Source organism: Aethalodelphis obliquidens, unplaced genomic scaffold (assembly GCF_003676395.1).
Source record: "Aethalodelphis obliquidens isolate GAN/ISIS:26980383/991018 unplaced genomic scaffold, ASM367639v1 scaffold29, whole genome shotgun sequence".
Classification (NCBI taxonomy): domain Eukaryota; kingdom Metazoa; phylum Chordata; class Mammalia; order Artiodactyla; family Delphinidae; genus Aethalodelphis; species Aethalodelphis obliquidens.
The window spans coordinates 8,467,354-8,493,010 of NW_020837973.1; the positions used below are offsets into that span (position 1 = coordinate 8,467,354).

At 47.0% G+C, this 25,657-nt stretch overlaps 1 protein-coding gene across 2 annotated transcripts; it reads right to left on the minus strand.

The window, feature by feature from the left end:
- Positions 1–1,177: 1,177 nt before the first annotated feature.
- CMBL (carboxymethylenebutenolidase homolog) lies at positions 1,178–23,568 on the minus strand. 2 transcript variants are annotated; one of them, XM_027125316.1, is made up of 6 exons: positions 23,340–23,568; positions 11,028–11,261; positions 8,881–8,988; positions 5,759–5,901; positions 3,093–3,184; positions 1,178–1,926 (listed from the first exon to the last, which is right to left on the minus strand). In XM_027125316.1, the coding sequence occupies exons 2-6, from the start codon at positions 11,240–11,242 to the stop codon at positions 1,747–1,749; spliced, it is 738 nt and encodes a 245-aa protein (XP_026981117.1). In that variant the 5' UTR covers positions 11,243–11,261; positions 23,340–23,568; the 3' UTR covers positions 1,178–1,746. The 2 variants fall into 2 exon arrangements, with proteins under 2 accessions (XP_026981117.1, XP_026981118.1); XM_027125317.1 differs by lacking the exon at positions 23,340–23,568 and adding an exon at positions 11,371–11,495.
- Positions 23,569–25,657: the final 2,089 nt, after the last annotated feature.

The window sequence follows — 25,657 nt, forward strand, 5'->3', positions numbered from 1 at the left end:
GGGGCCGTGTGAGCAGCTCAGGCCAGTGAGGGGAGAGAAGCATCACTTCCAGGCCAGAGCATTGACTAGCCATGCAGGGCCCTCCAGGGTGCTCTCCTCAGCACAGCCAGGCGTGTTATTCCAGGCGGCCACTCCAGCCTGGCCCCTGGAGGGCCAGTGATGGGAGCCCCCTCCAGCAGCCGTGGGCATGGAGCAGAGGTGAGTCAGGGCTCTTGGACAGGTTCACCCTGAGAGCTGAGGTCCCCGTGCCTGACAGAACCTCTCCACTGCACCTTCAACCCCCTCGCACCTTCCACCGAGTAGCTCCCCTTAAAAAGCAGAACAAGTCAAGCCTCTCTGGGTCCTGAGTCCTGGGCTCTTCCCTCGCGCCTCTCATTTTCTCTACAGCCAGCCTGGTTCCCCGCGCCTTCACCTCCTCTCCACTCCACCCACAGCTGCCCGGCCTCTGGCCCAGCCCGGGACCCCTTCCCGGGGCCTCTGCAGGCCCAGCGACCACGGAAGATGAGGGGCGGCTCCCTGAGGCTGCCGGGACCTTCTTGCTCCCCAGCTTCCGGACGAGAAATTTCCCCGATTTCCCTCCCGGAGCCCCAGCCCTGACAAGAAACGGCCCCCAGTCAGCCATGCACATTGGGCTGAAAGCCCACCCCCCACCCAGGACCCAAGCCGGCCCCCTCCCCGCAGCCCCACCTGGTGAGAGCCTCCTGCAGGGCCGGCCCGGTGGAGAACAAGGTAGCCCTTCAGCATCTGCAGAGCCTGCAGGCCAGCGGGAAGGATGGCTACGTGCTCTAGTCGTGAGCACTTGGCCAGGTAGAGAGATCCTCTGGGCCGGGACTGAGAAGGACGACCGCTGGGCCGTCACGTGGGGGATGATGGGGTTAACAGCATCAGCAGGACGCAGCTACAGCACGTGTAGTGGCTTGACCGTTGCAGGCACGCCCCATGCGGTTCCCACCCGCCACCCGTGGTTATGGAAGGCTTGACTTGGGAGGGCTACTGAGGAGCTGGGCCTTCGATTTGATGTGATTTTAACTAATTTAAATGTAAAAACTGAAACTTTACCCTTGACACCACCCTTCTGGTTGAACACAGGAGAGATTTGTGATGCCACCCCAGCCCCAGGGACCCGAAAACGTCACTGTCTGAAACACCACTGCCTAGCAGGGAGCTGGATGGCAACTCTCATCCATCGTTTTTTATTAGCTTTTAGAAAAAGCCACAGATTCAAAAATTAAGTCTTTAGCTTGATATGATTAGGTCAGTCATTAAAACCTTATTTTAATCTCAAAATTTCTCATAGTGCAATACATGAACATGACAAATTCATCTGTATTAAGACAGAGATAAAAGTCCAATTAAGGTGGGCTTTACCTGAGTTTACATTTCAGGCTCTTCACGGTTTTGCCATAGTATTCGTTTTAGAGGATGTGCTCAGTTCAAGGCCGGAAGGCCATGCCTGATCTGTGAGCTGGTCCCTGGATAGCTCTAGGTTCTTACTAATAGTTAGCACATTACTCTGCCATCCAAATTCTTCAGGTCCTGACCTGTTGTTAAAATTTTTCTTTATGCACATGTTAAAGGTTAAAGTATTTCATACATTAACTTTTCCTACTGAATTTGTGTTTCAGATGAATTCCAGGATTCCTTGATTCATCTTCTGTAAAGTGAAAATGAAATCAAATGATCTAAGCATTTCAAAGCAAATTTCTGGATGCGAGCTATTTTGAGAAAGTTTGCCCTTGGCCTTGGCTACACGTACTTGTTCAGCCACTCGAGCAAGCTCCTTCTCGCCTCATCGACATAGGGCTTGTCTTCAGGCGAACAATCTTCTCTCTTGCGATGCACGAACCCGTGCGTTTGCCCAGAAAACGTTTTAATTTGATATTCCACTTTGCAGTTTTCTTTCAACTTCTGAGTCAGCAGAGAGACCTGGTTGGCAAAAGATTTCATGATGATAGGACTTCAACCCTCTAGCAATATTTTCCATTCTCCAAATCTTCCCTGAATGCTTATCAAAGAGCTTTAACATCTGTGCTTTAAATTAAGTTCCATAGCTATCATGAATTTTTCACTTTTAATTTTAAAATCGGCACAGTCCGCACCTCTGACAAAGGAGAGAATTCAGAATTCAAAGGAGAGAAATCATAAAAATGATACATCAGGGGACTTCCCTGGTGGTGCAGTGGTTAAGACTCCACACTCCCAATGCAGGGGGCCCGGGTTCGATCCCTGGTCAGGGAACTAGATCTCACATGCGTGCTGCAATTAAGGAGCCCACGTGCCACAACTAAGACCCGGTGCAACCAAATAAATAAAAATAAAATACTTTTTTTAAAGATACATCAATTATTTGAAATTGTATTAATATATTTATATATTATTCAATATATACTTCAGTCTATTTGCATATACCATATTCAATGTATTCAATATGTAATTCATAGATTCAGGTATAAGTTGTTTAAAACATGTCAATAAAATGTATCAGTTATGAATAACAACAGTAATTTCTAAACAACTGCTTTTGAACCACAGTTTCCATCTGCCTTTTCCTTATCAACATACTGGATTTAACATAGCTGTGTCTTCACTACTATATATAAAATAGATAACCAGCAAGGACCTACTGTATAGCACAGGGAACTATACTCCATATTTTGTAATAACCTATAAGGGAAAAGAATCTGAAAAAATATATACATATATATGTATATATATATATATTTTATGTATAACCGAATCACTGTGGCGTACACCTGAAACTAACATGACATGGTAAATCAACTATACTTCAATAAAAAAAATTTTTTAATTAAAAAAACAAACAGAGCTGTGTCTTTAAGGACAGAGATCTTATGATAACTCATGGGTTCCACGCGGAGGGAGCATGGGCAGGGAAGTAACCAGCCATCCAGCCATGGCAGGAGCACTTAAGGGGTTACAGACCCCCTCAAAGTCCCCAATAAAACACACCTTTAAAACTTTAATGTTGAAACGTATTTGGAGCAACAAATGAATCCTTCGGGATGTTTTCCCCAAAATGTCAAGTCCTGCTATTAAACACAGAGACGAGAAGAGTTAAGATGCCAACTTACCTGCTCTAGAGGAATCACAGCATCGTTTTCAGCAAAAATGAACAACGTGGGGTTCTTTAATTTGTACACGTCTTCGGAGTCTTTGATGATGCCTGGAGAGTGGGGGCGGGACAGGGACACAGGGTAAGACTCCCGTACATGTGCCACAGAAAACGATGTGAGGTAGATTTTTCAAAGGAAAACATATGCTTTGGGGGTTTTGTGTCTCTTCTTTTTAGCAATTCCACAAAAGTGGCCTGTTCTATAAAACTGGGCTCAAAGAGGTTACTGAGTCTGAGCTCCCTTCTCTCTACCTCACTCACCAGGAATCAGGCCATTAAATGACGGCTGTAGACCTGGCCGGCTGCTTGGCAGGTAAAGATACGCAGCAGCCTGAAAAATGCTCCCTCTTGGGACGTGTCTTCATTTACCAAGAGGTGATAACTTTCAAATCTGGACCATCTGACCACCGCTGTTCTGGAAGTTTCTCACAGTTTACTCAAGCCCCAAGGTTCTGACGTCAGGGTTTGATGGGGTATTTGTGCTCAGAGGAGACCACGTGTGTGAAGTCCCTGGGCACGGCAGCGGGTCCCAGCAGGTCATTCATAATAATTAGTTTTCATCCTTCTAAAGTGCCTTCAGAATTTTAGAGATCATTTAGTCAAAAGCATGTTGGACTTTGGGGATTCAGACAACTTTGAGTGTGCCCACTCCTATAGGAAAATAAGTAAAAGTTTCAAACTCCACTGTCATTCTGAGATGAGAGGAGTTCTAAAGAAAAGATTATTCTGGGCTTCCCTGGTGGCGCAGTGGTTGGGAGTCCACCTGCCAATGCAGGGGACACGGGTTCGCTCCCTGGTCCGGGAAGATCCCACATGCTGCGGAGCAGCTAAGCCCGTGCGCCACAGCTACTGAGCCTGTGCTCTAGAGCCCACAAGCCACAACTACTGAGCCCACATGCCACAACTACTGAGCCCACACACCACAACTACTGAAGCCAGTGGGCCTAGAGCCCGTGCTGCGCAGCAAGAGAAGCCACCGCAAAGAGAAGCCCGCGCACCGCAAGGAAGAGTAGCCCCCGCTCGCTGCAACTAGAGAAAGCCCGTGCTCAGCAACGAAGACGCAACGCAGCCAAAACTAAATAAATAAAATAAATAAATTTATTTAAAAAGAGAAAAGATTATTCTGGCACTTGTCAAAGACGGTAAGGAAGGTTTTATTCGAGGAGACCACGGCAACAAGGGTTTGCAGTGACGGAGGGACACCAGACTCAACCCCAAATGCGAGGACAAGTGGGATTTTCCACCACGGAGCAGGATGGGGGCCGGTGGATGGAAAATGACTAAGGAATCATCGGGCTACGGGGATTCTGGCCAGACAGTATTTGACAAAGCCTTTGCTGAAGGCAGGCCAGGTGACAAGGCATGGGGGGGAGGGGGGAACAGGAGGAATTTGATCACATATCAAGGATGGGGAGTTCTCGCTAAACTGACCCAGTGGGCCAAGGAGAGAGCCCAAGGTCGGGACCTACTCAGAAAGAGGACTCACAGCGGAGCCTGACTCAAGGGTGGTCATAGAGAATCCCAGTCAGTACGGAGGAAAAAAAATTGTTTTCCATTTCCTGTTGGCAGTATAGCAAAGCCAAGTAAGCCGGAGAGCCTCCCCTTAGCTGTAACTCCTCTCTAGAATGCAGGGAGCCACGGGCAAGAGGGCCACGCTTTCCGCCCTATTCTGTGAAGGCCACGTTAGGTGACTGCACAGCGCTTTGAGTCCCCTGGGCTCCAAGTCCCGCCCGGCTCCGCAGTCGCGCACTGCGCAGAGGCGGCCACGAGGTGGCGCCGACGAGTAGTCCACTCCGGAGCGCCTTGTGCTAATTCACACAAAGGCGCCGCGAGGGCTGCCAGCCCCATTGTGCACAGCGGCAACCGGCAGCTTACTGCTGCCTTTGAGTGAGTAAACAGGTAAAGGGCTTTTTTTTAATGCTAACAGTAAGTGAAAATACCGCAGTGAGGAACCATTAAGCCAAATAAGAATCATTAGTATAACTGTTGGATATACTATCATGAAAGAAAGCCAAGGTCGGATGTTTCCATATCCTCACTTAGTAACCATTTCTATACACAGATATAATGTTCTTATGTCATTGGTGTGATACATTTGGTTTGTTTGCATGAAATGTTTATGTTGCTATTTACATTTTAGAGTCGGTTTTCCCTTTCCCTGTTTTCATATATATACACATATATGCATGTGTATATATAGTGTGTGTGTGTGTGTGTGTGTGTGTGTGTGTGTGTGCAGGACTGCATGCATGCGTGAGTAGTTGAGAATTAGTCATATCTTGGAAAAATCTTTTCACAGCTATTGCTCATAAAAATATTGCTTGATAGTAACCATTATCACAGAAAGAAAGTTATCCCCTTCATCCTAGGTTAAGAAATTGAGACCTCGGATTAGGGGATTTCCCCAAAGGCACACTGTCAGGACCCAGGTTCCCTCTGGTTAGATATTACATACTTCCGCCTCTACCTTCAGATTTTTAAAACCAATTCCTTAAGATAGGCCATCTCTGCTCCACTGGGGTTTGTGTTACCCCAGGACCCTCAGTTTGGGAAGAGGCTCGTGGCCTTTGTCACTCAACCCCTCCTCCAGTTTTCATTGTGTAAAAATGCACAAGGCAGGTTTACCGTAGATGGACACCCCTGCCCTGAATTCTGGGTATTTCATCATCATGTGATGCACAGCAACTCCACCCCAGCAGAATCCCACGACGCCAATTTTCTTGGCATGACAACGTTGTTTCAGATACTTCAAGACCGCGTCAACTTCTCTAGAATGAAAGAAAAGTTATTCAAGGAGAATTCCCTGGTGGTCCAGTGGTTAGGACTCCACACTTTCACTGCTGGAGCCCGGGTTCAATCCCTGGTGGGGGAGCTAAGACCCAGCAAGCTTCTGGCACAGCCAAAAAAAACAAACGAGGTATTTTGTGGCCCCTTGAAAGTACACTGGGCAGCAAGCACTAGTGGTAACAGGGCTTTCTCAGCAGCTGTTCCTTGAGGTTCTGAGATCCCTACTTTCAGAGCTCCGTCCTCACCACCTCCTGCCTGGGTGACGAGTAACAAGTGACATTTCTCCCCAGCAAGTCTCCCTGCCAAGCCCAGCCTCTTCCAGCCACCTGAGAGTGTGGCACAAATCAGACCATCTTGAGCAACAGCCTTCCACAGCCTCAGGAGAGATCAAGGCCCAAGGCCACACCGCGGCTCTAGGGCTTGATCCCAAGATCCGGCCCCAGGGAGCTCCTTCATCTCCTCTCTCTCAACAGGGCGCAGCCTCAATCAGGAGGCAGCTCCCCAGCTCTGTCTGACTCAGCACATTCCATCCCCCTGCCCGACACCCTAACTCTGCATCGCCTGTTTCCTCCCATGCCCAAAGAGCACGGTAGTATTTGGAAAGCCACAAGGAAGAGGCAAGCCCGAGGGGATGGGGAACAGTGGCTCTGGCCTTGCAAATGGTTCGTTTGCAAATTGGTTGTCTGGAACTCATACAGCTTCTGCAACTAGAAGCACGATGCCAAAATAGATGTAGTGCTGCAAGGCCGGCCCGGAAAGTTCTGCTGGATCTGATAAGGAAGAAACGCTGTCTGTTTGCAATTAAGAAAAAAAAAAAAAAAAGGAGAAAGCAATTCTATTGCACGTTCTTTTTCTTTTAATCGTAAGATATCTTTGAACACATTTAAACATATGTATCATACCATTCTGTGTGCAAGTAGTTATTTTCATAATGTTAGAAGAGCTGTAATTAAGTAATTCTGCAAAATATAATGGAATAAGGAATAGTTTTTGTCATTTTGTTTTTCAGTTTTTCTCGAATGCTTTTATCTTAAGAATAACTGCCTTAACTGGAGGGGACAAGAAGGAAGAGGGCATTTCTATAAACGTTCTTACACTGACTCAAGTGAACCTATCTTCCTTTTGTTGCCGAGTATATTCCCCACTTTCCTGGGAACACCAGAACTTAGCTTTGGATGAAACTCCCTTCCCCATGCTCGGTCCATATACTTTGGGAGGGTCAGTTCCAGGAGGGGAGTATGTGGCTCTGGCCTGGCCAATCGCAGCATAGCAATCTCTAGCCACAACGATTGGTTCAAGGATGGACTTGTGACCCAGTCATAACCATCAGAAAAAAACGAGAATTTTGCTGGTTTGCTGGGAAAGGAGCCAATGGGAGGCTGGGGCTGCTGCAGCCATCTTGCCATCCAGAGGCAAATGCTGCCTGACAATGGAGTCGGCATCAGACAAGGGTGCTGCGGGATGTTGGGAGGTCGAATCCTGGGGATACCTTCTGAGCTATAGACCAACCTCTGCTTGAAGCCAGAAATTACCTCTTTTCAGTACTATAAGCCAATAAATTCCATGACTCCTTAAGCAGTAACCATTCAAGATGGGTTTTCTTTCAAACAAAAGATATTTGACTAGACACAAGGACTTTAGTCTAATTTCCAAGTTAGTGTCTCCATTTTATGTCTCATTTTGATTTAAAATGTGTGGCTCTCCTTATCCCCTGTGGAGAGGTACCTCTGGGCTGCTCTAATGCCCTCCAGAAAGGATCACCCTGATTTGCGCTCAAGATAGAAGGCAGCCCCACAAGGCTTTTCCTCAAAATGTCCTAACTATTCCCCTCCACGCAAAGCTGAAGTTCATATTCACATCACAGGCTCTCGGGGTCTCTTGTGTTTCTACTTGTATTTTACTCGTAACTTCTTGCTTCATTTTGTTTTTCCTGGGCTTGCAGTCTGAGTCCCTGGGAGGGAGGCCTGGAAATGGATAAAGGTGTGGGAAGTTGGGTCCCCAGTGATCTCAGAGTCCACCCTGGGGAAGGCAAGGGAGGAAGCAGGGCAGAGAGAGAAGCTGGGCTGTGCTGTGATGTGATATGGGAGAGGACAGCATTCAGGAGGATGCCTGGTCACGGTGAGTCGGGGGCTAGGGCTGGGGGACCCCTTTGCCCTGGGCTCAGGTCTTCCTGTTCAGGAGGAGCTTGGCACTAGAGAACATCCCTGCCTCTTTCCCCGCTCCATCCTTATTCCTCCAGACCAAGAAGAGGGGATCTGAGTGGCAGCTAAGCCCTCTGGTCCTTGCTTCTGGACTGAGTGGAGCCAATTAATAAAAGGCTGCAATCCTGGGGGATCCACCCCCCTTTTCTTCCCACAGTTCCCTGGACCCTGGCAAGACCGCAGTCCTGGTCTGGTGGGTCTGGTCTAAAGACCCAGTTTCCCCGAGGCAGGGGGTGGGAGGGTGGCGTTTTTGGGGGGAGGGGATGGCACTTGGGGCCTCAGTTTCCAATCAGCGGAGTGGAAGTGGGGCTGATGTGTTCTCTGATCTCTCTTCTCTGCCTGTTGTTTCAACTGGTTCTGCAACCAGAGGGGAAGGAGGGAGTGTTGATCTATGGACCCCTATAGCCCAACTGTCAAGGAAAATGGGATCCCCAGGTACTTCAAGGAAGCTCTCTCAGCATCGGTGCCACGAAGCATTTCCCAAAGAGGAAAGCAAGTGAACTTACTGGCCAGCAGGGTACTTGTTGGTTTCTAACCAACCCTCCGCTGCAAAGACTGTGCTAAACGAAATCGGTTTCCTTTACGCCTCAGGAAGGACTCTGCGAGCCGTGGCCTCTGAGGTCGTACACGGCGGGAGGGTGGGCAGGTGGGTGGGTGACCGAGGAAGCCAGACCCTCCTTTCCCTCCTGCCTTTCCCCCCCGGGGCCCTGGGGCGCCACCAAGACAGCCACGCTGGCTGGTAACGTACTTGGGACTTACTTATCGATCCTTCTGGCATCTCTTGTCTTCAACCACTCCGGGAAGGTGGACCAGTCCCCTGAGGGGTGCCACGGCTCCTGTCCTACAAAGAAGTCTGGAACAATGGTTCTGTAAAATAGGGACATTCATCCTGCTTAGTTTCAGAACTGTTGGGACTCCATATTTGCTTCTGTTCATTAAGAACTTGTCACGTTGGCGGTTCTGGACCACAGGAGAAGAAAGGTAGTGGTCACAAGGGCCAGCTGTGATCGCAGCAGAGAGGCCAACTGGCTCCAGGCCAGAGCATCTCAGATTTCACAACCGAAGGTGCAGGGCCTCTGGCAGCCAGCTGAGAGCCCAGCCCGTCTGAAATGCCGAGGCCTCGGTCGTGCACACTCCCCGCTAGCTGTGACGCCCAGGACAAGGGTTCCCAGGTGGCGAGGGCCTGGGCGGGTGGACACAAGCTCCCCTCCTGCCCCTGAGGAGTCACACCTCTCAGCTGGCCTTTCGCATTAGCCTCAGGCCAGAGAGCACACCTGGTGAGCGGCCCAGTCACCATGACCAAGCAATTTCCCAACCTCCGCCCAGGATGCCAACAGGGCACAGTGTCCTGCCCCGAAGGTTTGGTCTCATGCAGGCTCTAAAAGGGGCTGCGGAGCAGACACGCCAGCTTGCGGGGTCCATGTCAACCTTCCTTCCGCACCAACCCCGGGGTGGGGCAACGCGGCCCCCGCCAGAGAGCCGGTTCTGGAAGTAAAGGTCACGGCCATGGATGGAGGAACACAACCTCTCCTGCAGGGGTGGGAGGAACACTGAAATCTGGGTCAGAAGAATCGAAGTTCAGGTCCCTGTACTGCCCCGTTCTGCCCTGAAACCTTCACAAGTCACTTAATCACTTTTAGCCTCTTTTTCTTGATCTAACAGAGCCTTGCACCCTCAGAGGATTATTCTGAAGGCAAAATACTTAGATAAGGGTGACAGGCTTTGTAAGTCACAGGCATCTTTACTCATTTTTATGTTCCCTCTCCAGCTAATGGACCCACCCAAGACAACAGAAGCCACTGTCCCATCCAATCTCCTCTCTGCAGCGGGTGACCTGGGGCAACTGAGACCTCCGCCTTCATGCCCCGGTTTCCTAACCATCAAAATGGGAACAGTGACAGCCCCGCCTTGTCCGGGTTGTTGGAAGGATGACGGGCAATTACCCAGGGAACGCCCTAGGGCCCCGGTCTGGCGGAGCCAGAAAGCAATCAGGGCTGGCTATTGTTTTCATTACTGGTATTGCCCTTGGAAAGTTAAGTTGCCTCATCCACAAGAAGAAACGTGAGGGCATGAAAAAGGGAAAAATCAAGTGGACGTCCTCTTCCCAGCCAACAGGAAATTGCATCACACGGCAGTGGGGGTGCTTCCTTTCAATGGGTTTCTCTTTGTAGGAAAACGAGATGGGTGTACGCTTTGGTTTTCAGCTCCTCTTTTTAAGAAATAAGAAAAGGGAATTGGGGTGCACCACACTCGGGGCTCGCTGAGTGAAGCTGGGCTGGCAGGGATGGTTCCTCCTCTCTCTCCGCCGTGCTTTACTGAAGCTGCTACCAACAGCACAGCGGTGCGGGGCAAGCAGGTGACAGCAGTCACCAAAGGTGGCCGTGGTCACACAATGTGACAGAGATAGCCTTTGGGAGCTGAGGTCTCACTCTGCCAGTTCTGGAAGCCAGCCTAACTCACATCAGGCCATGACAGTTCGTGTTCAGACCAGGATAACTACGTGTGCCCTGTGCGTGAAAGCTGACCCCAGGCGGAGATGCTTCAAGGGCCAAGTAATGGATCCATTTCAGAGCTGGCGAGCTCTGCCCTAGGTGTCCTGTACCGGTGTCTGCGCAGGGCCTTACATCGGGAAATAACTCTCCCAGCGTCCAACAAGTCTACAGGGCTAGCCATCCTAGGAGGACCTGAAGCCCAGACATTGGGCTGGGAGCAGTTGGCTTCCACTGGACACTGGCTGTCGCATGTGACAGTCTCCATTTACCTGCACCCCAGTGAGATAAGAAAATACATAATGTACATCAGAATATACTCAGGGTTTTTTGGTTTCATTTCCTTTGAAGGGAACAAAATACAGAAATTTATATGAATTTAAGTAAACAAAAAAAAAAGAAGAATTTTATACGTACGTGTATCCATTTCCTGCAATCATGTCCGCCATATACCTGGTATTGGGCAATTGCCAGCCGAATATATCTTGAATGACAATCACAGCTTTGCCAGCGTCAACGGGGGATGCGGTGAGATAAGCCTTGATGTGCTCAACTTGAACTTCACACCCCAACCCTCCGTACTCTATTCTATGGCCAATGTCACATGGACAAGGGTGAGCTTCGTTAGCCATTGGAGATGTTTAAGTCAGGCTACAGAGAGACACATGCATTACACTGAGTGGGGCACATCCCAAGATTATAAACAATGAGAAAACTAAAATCAAGAGTACAGGAAAAAATTAATTTTAACTATACTTACAGTGTATTCATGCAAGAAATCAATGATAACTTCTGGTTCTGGGTGATAAGATTAAGTTAAGAAGAATCCATTCCCAGGCTTCCCTGGTGGCGCAGTGGTTGAGAGTCCGCCTGCCGATGCAGGGGACGCGGGTTCGTGCCCCGGTCCGGGAAGATCCCACATGCCGCAGAGCGGCTGGGCCCGTGAGCCATGGCTGCTGAGCCTGCGCGTCCGGAGCCTGTGCTCCGCAACGGGAGAGGCCACAACAGTGAGAGGCCCGCGTACCGCAAAAAAAAAAAAAAAAAAAAGAATCCATTCCCATTATAAACAGTAGAAATACCAGAGTGAATGCAACTAACAAATAAAAGTTAAAATGGTGGAGCTCAGAGGGAAAAGAAAGCAACCCCCCTCCCCGGGTGAGAGAAGAAACTGGAGGTCAGGGTCAGGGTGGCAGGAGCAGATGTGAAGGAGCCAGGGTGCTGGGTACAGGGCCAGACCCAGAGACAGGCCCTCACCTAACCAGTGCTTAGGACTCTGTGTCCAGTGAGGCCTTGGGACCCCTTGAGACAGGGATTTGTAACTGAGACTTTCCCACACAAGGTCTGAGCCCTCAAAGGTTCACATTTAGCAGACAAAATTCAAAACAAACAACAAAAGAAAAAAGAAAAACTCTGCCAACCAAGCCTAGGAATATGGTAAGGAAGCCCAGGAAAGGAAAAAGGAAACCATAAAAAATAAAATAATAAAATAAAACTGGAAAATAAATGAATGTAAAGTCTTCAGCAACAACAAAAACCAATCCCCCAAATTTGCACCATCCTTTTGAAGTAGGAATACCTAGGCTGAGAAATTGACGGAACAGTGGACCCTGGGCAGGGACATCCCTGGGCACCTGGCAGAAACAAATGCAAGACTTTCACAATCCAGGCTGAAGAATGCTTCCCACTGAAGAGGTGCTTACTACAAATAGCTTCACAGGAGGAAGTGCTCCAAATAAACACTCGTCAGGAAGACTGATGGTGGGAACGGGGGTAGAAATGAGGAAGAGACCCAAACACACTTGACCAAACAAACAGCAGGAAAGGAGAAGAAAAAGAACAGTAAACCTATCAACCATAAAGCAAAAAATAATGTGGGCTGAATAAATCCAAACAAATGTAAATATATTAAATTCACTGTTTGAGACAGATTCTCTAATTAAATTTTTGTTTTTAATTCAAAGAGGTTTCCTTGGAAAGGAAAAACTAGGAAGCCTGAACCCAAAGATAGAGATCTCTTCATTAGCAATTAGAGAATATACAGTCTTTTCAAGCAGATGTGAACAGCTACCAAACTGCCCACATATTAACCCACAAGTCAACAAAAATTTTACATAAAACGTGTTATATTAGCACAATGAAGAAATGATAATAAACGTCCAAAAGGTTTAGAACCGAATTACAATGAAAACACTCTGTAGCGAAAAGTTGAAGCAATACACTGGTACTTAGAGAAATATTGATACCCTAGATTGCAGTCAGAGAGAAAAACACTTTCCCCTACCCTCTTAGGTTCAGCAACTGAGGGCCTGCGAATTTAACCGACAAAAGTCAGATTAACAGGAGAAAAAGCATACATGTTATTAATATTTTTAATTTTTAGCGCACAGTGGTTTTGCAGAAAAGAAGTGAAAACCCAAGAAGCAGTTAGACACATGGTTTATACAGCATTTTAACAAAGGGTGAGAAATTGTGGAGGCATGACTGGGAAATATATGGGGAATCTGGTGATGAGAGTTGCTCCCCTCACGGGGGAGAGGGAATTTATGCCCTAATTTTAGGCAGAAAGGGGGAGGGAGAAAAACTCTTTTTGCATCTGCTGTTTCCTAATTGCCTTCAGCTCAAAATAATCAATACGCCAAAGTACCATATTTGAGGAGGGTATCCTTTGATCCTCTTCAATTGCCATGTATTAGACAAAAGGGAAGAATGGAGATAAGTTAAGCATTCAATTCAAGAAGTGAGGGGAAAAATTAGAATAAACCCAAAAGGAGAAAATAATGAGATGAACATAAACAATGGAGAAACAGAAAGTGATTAAAATCTGATTTTCGAAGTTATAAAATAGGTATATCCCCAGCAAACCCGATCAATAAAAAGGAAAGAATGATAAAGAACACATAACAACAACAACAACAGCATAACAATATGAGGAATGAAAAAGGTGACGTAAGTACAGATTTTTCCCTTTAAAAAAATCGCCAAAAAATTAGTATGAACAACTTTACGCTAATAAATTTAGAAACAGAAAAAACTGACAAATATGCAGAATGAGAGGAAAAAATTCCTAACTTCAAAAATATAAAAGAAAAAAAAGGTGATGAGACAGCTCGAGATTAAAAGAGATTAAAGAGAAATGAAATCAAATGCACCATGTGAATCTTGACTACATCCTGGTTCCAAGTTAAGAACCGCTATAAGAGACACTCGGGGAACAAGTGAGGAAGCGAATATGGATGATAGTGGATATTATGAATTAATATTAATTTTCTACGGTGTGGTAATAGAAGTTATGTAGGAGAATGTTCTTATTTTTTAAATATGTGTGCTCAAGTTGGGGATGAAGTATCAGCATCTGCAATTTACCCTCAAATCATTATAAAACACACATGCACAGACATACATACAGAAACATAAAGCAATTATGGCAAATTGCAAACAACTGTTGAATCTAGGGGATCACAAGTGTTCATTTTCTTCCGGTTTTTGAGGAACAACAAGGAACAGTGTAGTTGGAACAGAAATATCAGGGAGAGAGCGTGGTGGGAAACACCGCTTTGCCCAGAATCCTCCAGCAGCTTCCATCTCACACCGAAAAAGCCAAATTCTTGCCACGAGAACGGTAATGGTGAAAAGAGCGAGAAAGGACAGGGTCTGGATAGATTTTTCAGGTGCAGCCAATTGGTTCTGCTGACAGATGGCATGTGTAGGATATTTAACAGAAAGGAGTCCGTGGTGACTAGGTCTTTCGCTTGAGCAACTGGAAAAGGATGGAATGTCTAAATGAAAGGGGAGAGTGCCGAAAGAGCAGGTTTGAGGAGACCAGGACTTCAGGCTGTGGCATAAGCAGTTTGAAATGTCTATGAGACATTCACATTCCTGTCCAGCGGCCAGCTGGATAACAACGCCCAAGTTCAGGGCCGGGGTCCAAGCTGAGGATATGCATTTCAGAGTGATCGGCGTACACAAGGGAACCTCATTATCTGCAGATTCTGTATTCATGAATTTGCCTCCTTGCTAAATTTATTCGTAACTCCAAAATCAATTCTTGCTGGGCTTTTGCATCATCCACAAGTCTGCGTAGAGCCACAAAAATCTGAGTCACTGAGATGCACGTTCCCAGTCAAGGTCGAGCAAGGCTGTGCTCTGTCTTCCTGTTTCAGCTCTCACGCTGTAAACAAGTGTCCTTCTCATGGTCTATTTAGTGCCACACGTTTGGTAACTTTGTGCTTTTTGTTGGTGATTTCATGGGCAGCGCTAAAGTGCCGTCTACTGATCGACGTGCAAGAAGGCTGTGATGTGCCTTAAATACGTGTTAGACAAGCTTTGTTCAGGTGTGAGTCACACTGCTGTTGGCCATGAGTCAATGTTAATGAATCAACAATATGTAGTAAATATATATTGTGTTTCTTCATACAGAAACACAAACAGAACAAGGTTAAATATTGAGGAGTTGATGGAAACGTGACCAGAGGCTCGTAGGAACCGACTGCATTTCCCTGTGGTCCACTAGCAGCTAGTTCAGCGTTCGCAGCAACTTTACCGAACATACCTTCTGTGAATAATGAGAATCAGCTGAACACAGTATTTACAACCTTGAGAGTGAATCACATCATTCAGGGAATAACAATAAAGAAGAATGCAGAAGATGGAGCCCTGGGGTCCTTCAGTACTTAAGACTTCCTTTGGGGAGGTAAAAAGGGACTAGTGACTGTGTCTGAGAAGGACGGGCCAGTGAGAGAGGAGGAAACCCCAGGTGTGGTGTCCAGGAGCCAAGCCAAGGAAGGGCTTCAAGAACAGGAGAGTGGGGCTTCCCTGGTGGCACAGTGGTTGAGAGTCCGCCTGCCGATGCAGGGGACGCGGGTTCGTGCTCCGGTCCGGGAAGATCCCACATGCCGCGGAGCGGCTGGGCCCGTGAGCCATGGCCACTGAGCCTGTGCGTCCGGAGCCTGTGCTCCACAACGGGAGAGGCCACAACACTGAGAGGCCCGCGTACAGCAAAAAAAAAAAAAAAAAGAACGGGAGAGTGTAAGCATAACGGAATCACTTTGCTGTACACCTGACACTAACACAACATTGTAAATCCACTATACTTAAAAATGAAAAAACGTGTATGCACCAAAAATAATTAATTTTTATAAAAAAGAAAGAAAGAAAGGGAGGGTGTAGACCATGCAACATTCTGCAGGAAGACCCGAGGGTGCAGACAGGGTTGCCCACCAGGCTCTGCACGGTGGAAGTCAGGCTGAGGGCGTCCAGAACAGGTTTGCGGGAGCGGGGAGGGCGGGACTGCCGGGGGCTGAGACAGAAGAGAGACAGGGAGACAGGAAATACAGAAAGCTCTCTCTAGACTGTCACCAGTCCTAAAAAAGAGAGTGAGCAAAAGATGGAGGGAAGATGTGGAAAAAAGTCTTTTTTTTTTCTTTTTCTTCATGGAAGAAATGTCAGCATATTGGCTTGTGGATGAGAATGTACCACGGAGAGGGAACCAGTGGTCTCTGGAGAGAGGGGTGAGGCCAGCACAGCAGAGGAGGCACTGGGCAGGTCCTCCCACAGCCCTGGGAGAGAAGGCAGAGGGTGAGGACACAGACACAGGTGGGTGGGTGCTGCCAGGAGGGAGGTTGTGGATGCTCCCACCTGCTTCTGTTTGCTCAGAGAACTAAGAAGCAGAGTCAACAGATCAGGGTAGAAGGAGGAGATTGAAGGGGAGAATAGAAGTGGAAAATGAGGGCCCGGAACATAGGCAGGGTCAGCGAGGCCGTGTCCCCCAGCCAGGTCCAGCTGCAGGGCGCAGGCAGGGAGAGGCCGGCAGAACAGACGGGGCTCTGCCGGGTCATGACAGGGGCAGGAAGGCTCTGTGACTCCTCAGGAGGTGGGATGGACACCAAGCAACCCAGGTGAGAAAACAAAGCCCTGTGAGTCACTGCCTACCACACACAGAGATCCTGTCAGCCTCCTTCAAAGGTGCGAATCCCATTATGGGGGCCCCGCACGCATGACCTCATCTAAACCTAATTGCCTCCCAAAGGCCCCGCCTCCCAATACCATCTTCAACATGTAAATGTGGGGGACACAATTCAGTCCATAGCAGTAGCTAACTGTAAAAAACACTTATAAGAAAATGGGGGAAAACTGAACTGACTGGATATTTGATGATATTGAGAATCATTTTAATGGGGGGGGAAGGGAAGGAGGAATAATGTTATAACAGTGATGGGTTTTTTTTAACGAGTCCTTATCTTTTATAGCTACATGCTGATGTGTGTACTGGGACTTTCCCAGTAGGCTGTGGAGATTGTGGGAGAGTGTCTAAGTACTGACAGTACTGGAATTGGGTGGTTCAGGAGCGTCCATTGTACTAGTCTCTCAACTTTCTTTTTCTTTTTAAATTTGTTTATTTTATTTATTTATTTTTGGCTGTGTTGGGTCTTCATTGCTGCACGCAGGCTTTCTCCAGTTGCGGCGAGAAGGGGCTACTCTTCGTTGCGGTGCATGGCTTCTTACTGTGGTGGCTTCTCTTGCTGTGGAGCATGGGCTCTAGGCGCACGGGCTTCAGTAGTTGCAACACACAGGCTCAGTAGTTGTGGCTCACGGGCTCTATAGCGCAGGCTCAGTAGTTGTGGCACACGGGCTTAGCTGCTCCGCGGCATGTGGGATCTTCCCGGATCAGGGATGGAACCCGTGTCCCCTGTGTTGGCAGGTGGATTCTCAACAACTGTGCCACCAGGGAAGCCCCTCTCGACTTTCATACATGCTTGAGATTTCCCACAACAAAAAGCTTTCAAACTTTTATTAAATTTTAAACACTGTAAGATAAAGGTCTCCGTAAAAAAGTGAGAAAACAAGATACAGACTAAAAGAAGAAATTATTTTCAAAGCAGAGGCCATAGTATCCAGATAAAATATATGAAGAATTCTTAGAAATTAACAAAACAAAGACAGCCCCAATAGAAAATGCTCCAAAGATATGAGGCAATTTACAAAAGGATACACCTGAATGGCCTGTAAACATGTGAAGAGATACTCAACCTCACTGGTATTTAAGGAAATTATAACAAGAACGACAACAAGACACCATTTTACCTCTTGCAGATTGGCAATAAGTCTATTAACACCAAGAGAGGGTGCCCAAGTAGGGAAACGGAAGGGAGTGTAAACTGATACACACTCTGGGAAGCAGTTCAGCAAAGGCAATGAGGAACACACCCTGCAACCCAGAAATCCCCCCACTGGTGTATTCCCTAGAGAATTTCACACTCGTGTGTGTGTGTGTGTGTGTGTGTGTGTGTGTGTGTGTGTATGTGTGTACACACAGACACATGCAGTGGGTATGCAAGGCTGTTCTTGCCACCAAAATGTGGCAACAATTGCAAGCAATATAACGACCATCAGGAGAATGAGATACGTTGCCATTTATTCATTGTCGTGGGTTGAACTGCGTCCCCCAAAAAAGATACTGTTCAAGTCCTAACCCACAGAACCTGTGAATGTAACCTTATTTGGAAATAGGGACTTTGCAGAGGAATCAGGTTAAGACAAGGCCATCCTGGTGAAGGTAGGTGCTAATCTAATTAATGGCTGGTGTCCTTAGAAGAAGAGAGAGAAATCTGGATACAGACACAGACACACATGGAGAGACGGCCTTGGAAGACACAGGCAGAGTCTGGAGGGGATGATTCTACAAACCAAGGAACACCACGAATTGCCAGCAACCACCAGAAGCCGGGAGACAGACAAGGAAAAACTCTCCTCTACAGGTTTCAAGAAGAGCACGGCCCTGCCAACATCTTCATTTCGGATTTCTGGCCTCCAGACAGTGAGAGAATAAATTTCTGCTGTCTTAAGTCACCCAGTTTGCGGTAATGTGTTACAGCTAATACACTCCTAAAAAGAACATTACATAGCAGTTCAATGAGCAAATTCCATATATATTTATCAATACAGTAAATCTCAAAAACATAATGCTATATAGAGAGACAATGAAAGAAATGAGATTGAGTTATTTGTAGTGAGGTGGATGGACCTAGAGTCTGTCATACAGAGTGAAGTAAGTCGGAAAGAGAAAAACAAATACTGTATGCTAACACATATATATGGAATCTAAAAAAAAGAAAAAAAAAGTGGTTCTGAAGAACCTAGGAGCAGGACAGGAATAAAGACACAGACATAGAGAATGGACTTGAGGACACAGGGAGGGGGAAGGGTAAGCTGGGACAAAGTGAGAGAGTGGCATGGACATATATACACTACCAAACGTAAAATAGATAGCTAGTGGGAAGCAGTCGCATAGCACAGGGAGATCAGCTGGGTGCTTTGTGACCACCTAGAGGGGTGGGATAGGGAGGGTTAGAGGGAGACCCAAGTGGTAGGAGATATGGGGATATATGTATATGTATAGCTGATTCACTTTGTTATACAGCAGAAACTAACACAACAATGTAAAGCAATTATACTCCAATAAAGATGTTAAAAAAAAAAGAGAGAGAGACAATGGTTTTTTGATGCTAAGTTAATACTAAATCCCCTGAATAATACATATTTTTAAATTAATTAATTTTATTTATTTTTGGCTGTGTTGGGTCTTCGTTGCTGCGTGCCAGTTTTCTCTAGCTGCGGCGAGCAGGGGCTGCTCTTCGTTGCAGTGCACGGGCTTCTCATTGTGGTGGCTTCTCTTGTTGCAGAGCACGGGCTCTAGGTGCACGGGCTTCAGTAGTTGTGGCACGCAGCCTCGGTAGTTGTGGCTCCCAGGCTCAGTAGTTGTGGCTCACGGACTCTAGAGCACAGGCTCAGTAGTTGTAGCGCACGGGCTTAGTTGCTCCGCGGCATGTGGGATCTTCCCGGACCAGGGCTCGAACCCGTGTCCCCTGCATTCGCAGGCAGATTCTTAACCACTGCGCCACCAGGGAAGCCCAGGACAAAATGTTAATATCTTTTTTTTTAAATAAATCTGTGTCATGTGACTATAGGGGGCTATTACATTATATCCTGTACTTTCCAGAATGTTCTAAATGCTCATAACTAGAAATGACTAAATTTTAAGGAAAGAGAAATTAAGAGCTAGTCATTTGACCAAAGAAAACTTTGACGGTATTTTTCATAGTTTTGTTTCCATAAACTACATTATGGAACTATCATAAGAGAAGTCAGAACAATCCAGTGTCAATAGCAGTAAACTTTATGTCCCACTGCACATTACTTGTTGAGAACTTATTCCTCAGGCTGATTTCTTACCTGGCTGTCCTATGAGGATGCGAGACCACAGAAAATAAGCAGCCTTGAATCTGAATCTTTTTACTTACCTTCGATTGCTATCCACTTTGCAAAAGGAATGTTTACAGCTAAGACAGCCACTCTCTGAACGGATCCTGAAAGGCCTTTCTCCCACAGAAAGGGGTGCTGGCTGGGAAGGGCTGGCTGTGCCACACATGAAGGCTGGACTCCTGCCAGACACTTCACGGGGCACAGCAGCCAAGCCCAGCCAGTGTGTCCCGGGCCAAGGCCACGGTGGGCAGGGTAGACAGTCTCTCTGTGGGCAAGAGCCTTGGGAAACACACCCTTGACACTCTACTGATTGTACTATACGTAAACCTTCTGTATATATATTTCAAGATTTGGGCTCTTTTCCCTCCCAAATGACACATTTGTTAAAACACAATTTTCAGAAAAAAAGTAAAACTCGACTCCTATACAGTTACCAAAATGAATTCACATTAAGGATTGTACTTTACTCATATGATAGGAGGAAATAAGGCAGATGTTACCACTGGTCCTAAGGAAAAAAGAAAAGGGCACTAATTTATATGGAGTACAGGGATGTTGAGATGAATTGTAAATGGAGACAAAACCAATTTTTCCACAGTAGGGGAGGAAGCCAATTAATTCTCCACCAGACAGGACAGAATTTACAAACCTATCAGTTACCCCCAACTTTCACAGAGCTGCAAAACAGCTCAAATACAATGAACAGGGCTAGAATCAGACAGCCCGGAAGGGTGGGCTATAGTCAATGGGTACTTTTCCATTGAAACACAGAGTTTCTTCTATGACATTATAAGGTCACAGTGAGGGATAAGGTTTCCTCCTGTAAGGGGATGGGACTGTGGGTCTGACATGTATGGTGGGGTCCTCATAAAATGTACCAAGAAGCGCTTTTCTGTATCATGTCAGGTGGACTTGGCAACACACTCCAGCCACCCTGAGATCAGATCTGTGGTTTCCACCAGTAACGCCTCCAGAAGTCAGAGTTCTCTTCATGACACGAGGGATGGCCAGGACATGCTCCAGCAGGGGAGACGCTGATGGGCACATTCTCTGTCAGTGCCACCCAGGATGCAGCACTAAAGTACATGTTTCCCCCATAACACCCATGCAAGATCCCACATAATTGTGAATGACTACGAGACCCGTCCCCTACAGACTGACTTTTCTGGCCCCTTGACAAAGATTCTCTCCTTGACCGAACTCTAGTCAGGATCCTCTGAACTCTCTTCTCAACTAGGCCCTGGCTTTTGGGCTTTGTCCAGTTTTAGTAAGAATCCTGCTAAGTTGGTTTAGCAGAATCCCCCAGCCTCCTATTTGATTCACTCCCTCATCCTCCATCATCCCCCAGGTGATGTCCGATCACCCTGGCTTGTCTTCTGCAAGAATCCTGTTAGGTCAGCTTAGCTGGAATCCCTTTATTTCCATCCACTGACCCCCTACTCTGCCCCTTGGCTAGAAACTCCCACTTTTCCTTATATTCAGAGCTGAGCCCAATGTCTCTCTCCTACTGCAAGATCCCCCTGGAGTGGTCCCTAACCCCCATCACAATGGTCCTGAATAAGGTCTGCCTTACCGTTTTTTAACAAGTGTCACGAATGAATGATATTTTCTTTGACACCCTCCAGTCCTCCTTCACACAGCAAATGCCTCCACAAAATTGTAAGTCAAAACCTACGGGGATCACTGGTGCGTGTTTGACCTGCAAATTCCAAGGGGCTGCTGTGTCCTCCCCCCTTTCCTAAAATGTACCATCCGGAGGCATTCTTTTACTCCAAACAAATTTGCGCTTCTTGACTTCTTTTTCTGAACCTGTTATAAGATCTGCCTGGTTCCCTCTTTAATGAATAAAATAGAATCTTTAACACACGTTCGTTTTTCTATCTGTATTAGTCATGATTTTGCCTTTTGCTGAAACTTATCTTTTAACTGTATAATTGAACATTCCCCTTTTCTCACTGGAGGGCAGAAGGCGAGAAATGGGTGGTCAAGTATGGTTGAGCTAGTGTGGTTTCCTGCTTTCATACCCCCCAGGATTTAAATAACTCAGAAGTCACACTTCCCAAAGCAATGAAGATCTCCAAAAGAAATAGGGAAGCAGATTTTGATAAGTGAAAGGGATTGGTGTTGATGGGAATGCAACAAGCAAAGAAGTCTAGGAATAAAATGCTGGCAGCCTCAGAGATTTAGAAACGGAAACACCTGAAAGGGCATCGAAAACAACTACAGGACCTCTAAGGTGGCTGCAGGGGAAGGCTGGGGGTTTCCTTTACGGGGTAAACACTGTAACTTGCATGGCAATTGATCTTCCATCTTGCAGCAGGGAAGGCAGGGCCTTCCTTATCCTTAGATGGTTCTGTGAACATCAACTCCTCCAATTATTTTTATTTTTCAGTAATCATGGTTGTGTTTTTCAAAGGGTACAGGGTCTTGACAGCATTAATTAGAAAACTAGATGGGATGAAGCTAGATTGGCCTGTGAACTGCCAATCATGTGCCTGCCTCTGGCCTTTTCTTGGACTGTTGTGAGGCCTGGATGGCATTCCCCCAGATACCCACAGAGCTCACTTCTGACCACCTTACTTTAAATGGGCTTTGAAAACAACAGGTGGCATGTCCATCGGCAAGTAGCCCTAAATCGCAGTGCCCAGCGTCAGCAAGGCCTGGGACAGGCCACCGCTTCACCTCCTGACCCACATGGCCGAGTGCGAACGGTACAGTCTCTCCTGGCAACACGGACCCAGCATACAGGACGCTACACGCCTAGACCAGACCCTCCTCTCTTTTTTTTTTTCTTTTTTTTTGCGGTACGCGGGCCTCTCACTGTTGTGGCCTCTCCCGTTGCGGAGCACAGGCTCCGGACGCGCAGGCTCAGCGGCCATGGCTCACGGGCCCAGCCGCTCTGCGGCATGTGGGATCTTCCCGGACCGGGGCACGAACCCGCGTCCCCTGCATCGGCAGGCGGACTCTCAACCACTGCGCCACCAGGGAAGCCCAAGACCCTCCTCTCTTAACACCCATCCTTAATAAAGGCTGCAAAATGTGGAGAATGAGCTGGACGCAGATACGCTCATTTTCCCCCCATACTTTTATATCAGTAGTAAGAACTATACGACCAAAATGTTCAACTGTAGGAAAACGGTTACAAAGAGTATTTAATGGCACGGAGGAAAGGATCAAGACATAGTGTTAAATGGAAAAAAAGGAATACAAGTTTATATACAGTATGATTTCAACTGTCTATTCAAAATGTATGGCTAAACAATACAGGAAAATATACCAAAGTGGGAGGGCGGGGTTGCTTTTCTGCAGTGACAATGTACTGCTTTGATAAAAGCTGGTGTTGAAAATGGACTTTAATAGGTTAATTACCTGTGCACCTGGCAAAGACCTCCTTTGCCTCAAGCAAACGCATGCGCAAGTTAGAGCGGAGCGGACCTGCAGCGCGATCCTGGGCTAGCGAAGCGCACGTACCTCGTCCAACTGCCTGAAGGACGCTGTCCTTACGCGCGGAGGACGCCGGACCGGAGCGGGCAACGCCGCAGCCCCGCGGGACACAGGGGAGACGGTCAGGCGCAAGCCGAGGGGGAGGCGCCTCCTTCGGGGACGGAAGTGGACGCGGTGAAGGAGGGCGGTGGGATCCCGGTGGACCAGTGGCTGTCCTGGATTCCCGGCCTCCGGGGAAGGCTGGAGCCGGAGGGAGGGGCAGGGAGGGGAGGTCGGGAGGAAGAGGGAAGGAGGGGAGGAGGGAGACGGAGGGAGGGGAGGGAGAGAGGGAGGGGGGAGGAGAGGGGAAGGGAGACGACGAGGGGGGGAGGGAGACCGGGAGGAGGAAGACAGTCCGCCTATGAAATTTACATGTGCGCCTGTCTCCTGAGACCTGTGACTTCTTTACTGTAAATCAAAATTAGGCTATTTTAAACAGTAGATGACTACATATTCATACTTGACCTCCCTCCCTCCGCCGCCACTCCATATTTTGTCTGGTCACCTAACATTGTGATAACCAATTCAACTGGCTACAGAGAAGGGTTAAGAAAGAAAACCGGAAGAAATGTTGATTAGGAAAATAAGTGACAGAGGAAAAGTAGCAGCAGCTTCTTGACGCCACAAGAATTTCACCAAAAATCTCATGACCCGTGAGATAGAGCCTTACTAGTTAAGACGCTTCCAGTTGGAAAAGGTGTGAATTCTGATTGAGGGTGACTTTTTCTTAAGGGATCTTTTCTGCAGAGGGATGGCAAATCAGTAGTATAAAAAGCCTCGAGGGGTAAGGTTTGTGAGACTTAATCTGATTGTTAAAGGGCAGTTTTCAGAAAAAGGTAAAATCATGATGCTCACACAGATATAAAAATGACCTGTGTTGAAAACTTTACAGTACTCATTAATTAATAAGAAAACGAGGCAGATGTTAAAACTAGTTCAGAAGAAAGTTTTTAAAAAGTGCACACATATGGAGTAAAGGAATGGTGAAAGGAAAATGCAGACAGAGGCAAACTGGCTTTTTTTCCACAGGATGGGGAACGAGGTCAATTTGCTTGTCTGTCATCTACCTACAACTTACAGAATTGTGAAACAGCGACCAGACATTGGAAGACAAGAATCAGATAGCCTGGATGATGACCTCTAGGCAAGCATAGGTTTCCATCGAAACACAAAATTGTTTCTGTTAGACTGTTTCTAAGCATCTTCCAGCATCTTGGAAGTACCAGTTACATGGAAAGACCAGATGTGACTGATTACACATCATTTTTCTCTATTTGCTGAATTTAGCTCTCCAAGCATCATTCCTGACATTAATTAACACTTATTAACATGAGGGATTTCATATTCGCAACTCTATGCCTTGCCAAAATTTGCCAACTCAGCATTAAACTTATGCACGTACTTAAAAGTAATTTTTTAAAAAGTTGCCTCCAAATCAGTCTCAGGTGGCAAAGTTGTGCAGTGGATTCCAATATTACGAGACAGCGCTATATTATAAAGTACACCTCTGCTACAACATTCAAAAACAATTTATATCTACTATTTTCCCAAAACTATCTCCCAGACCCCTCTCAGTCTCCTCTTTGTCTTAACCTGCACCTTCCCCCTGAACCTGGCTGGAATCTCCGTTGTCCTGCCTCTTCCTCCCTGTGGTCTCCCCAATTTGGGGAGAGGGCCGCCCTCTCTCTTTCCATTTATGCAAATCCTTTCCAACTTTCAGAATTCTTCTTCATGAAGCTTGCTTAAGTGCTACAGCTCTTGATTTTCCTTAACCTGCACTCCTAAAAAAAGATGATTCCTTTGGCATTTTGTACTACAAACTGGGTCACTGGATCATGTAACATCTTCTAGTTGATGAAAACCTTGCTTTCACAAGTGTAGTAACCTGAGGTTTCTCAAGGCAGGCTGTGAGTGTTCTCTGCTCGAAACACCTGAGTGCAAGGAGAGCATGCCTCCTGTGTCCATCTCCTTGCATTAAACCAAAGACGTGTCCCTTCTCCTTAGACTCGTTTTCCTTAACTATGAAATGAGGGATTAGACTAGATTTGGTTCTCAAACTTTAGCACGCATCAGAATCCCCTGGAGGGTTTATTAAACCACAGAGTGCTGGACCGCAAACAGAGCCTCTGATTCAGGACGTCCAGGGGGAACCTCAGGAATTTGTGGGTCCAAGATTGTGGGTGATGATGCTGGTGTCCCTGGTCCAAGGGACCATATACTTTGAGAATCACAGTGACTAGCAAACCCACTTGGCTGACCATCAAAACCATCTAGGGAACTTGTAAAATTCAGATGTCCTGGGCTCA

Coding starts and splice junctions, on each gene's coding strand:
- CMBL (XM_027125316.1), bottom strand. CDS start 11,242: ATGGCTAACGAAGCTCACCCTTGTCCATGTGACATTGGCCATAGAATA. Junction 5,902..8,880: donor GATGCCAGAAGGATCGATAA/GTAAGTCCCAAG, acceptor CTTTCATTCTAG/AGAAGTTGACGCGGTCTTGA. Junction 3,185..5,758: donor GGCAGGGGTGTCCATCTACG/GTAAACCTGCCT, acceptor CCCACTCTCCAG/GCATCATCAAAGACTCCGAA.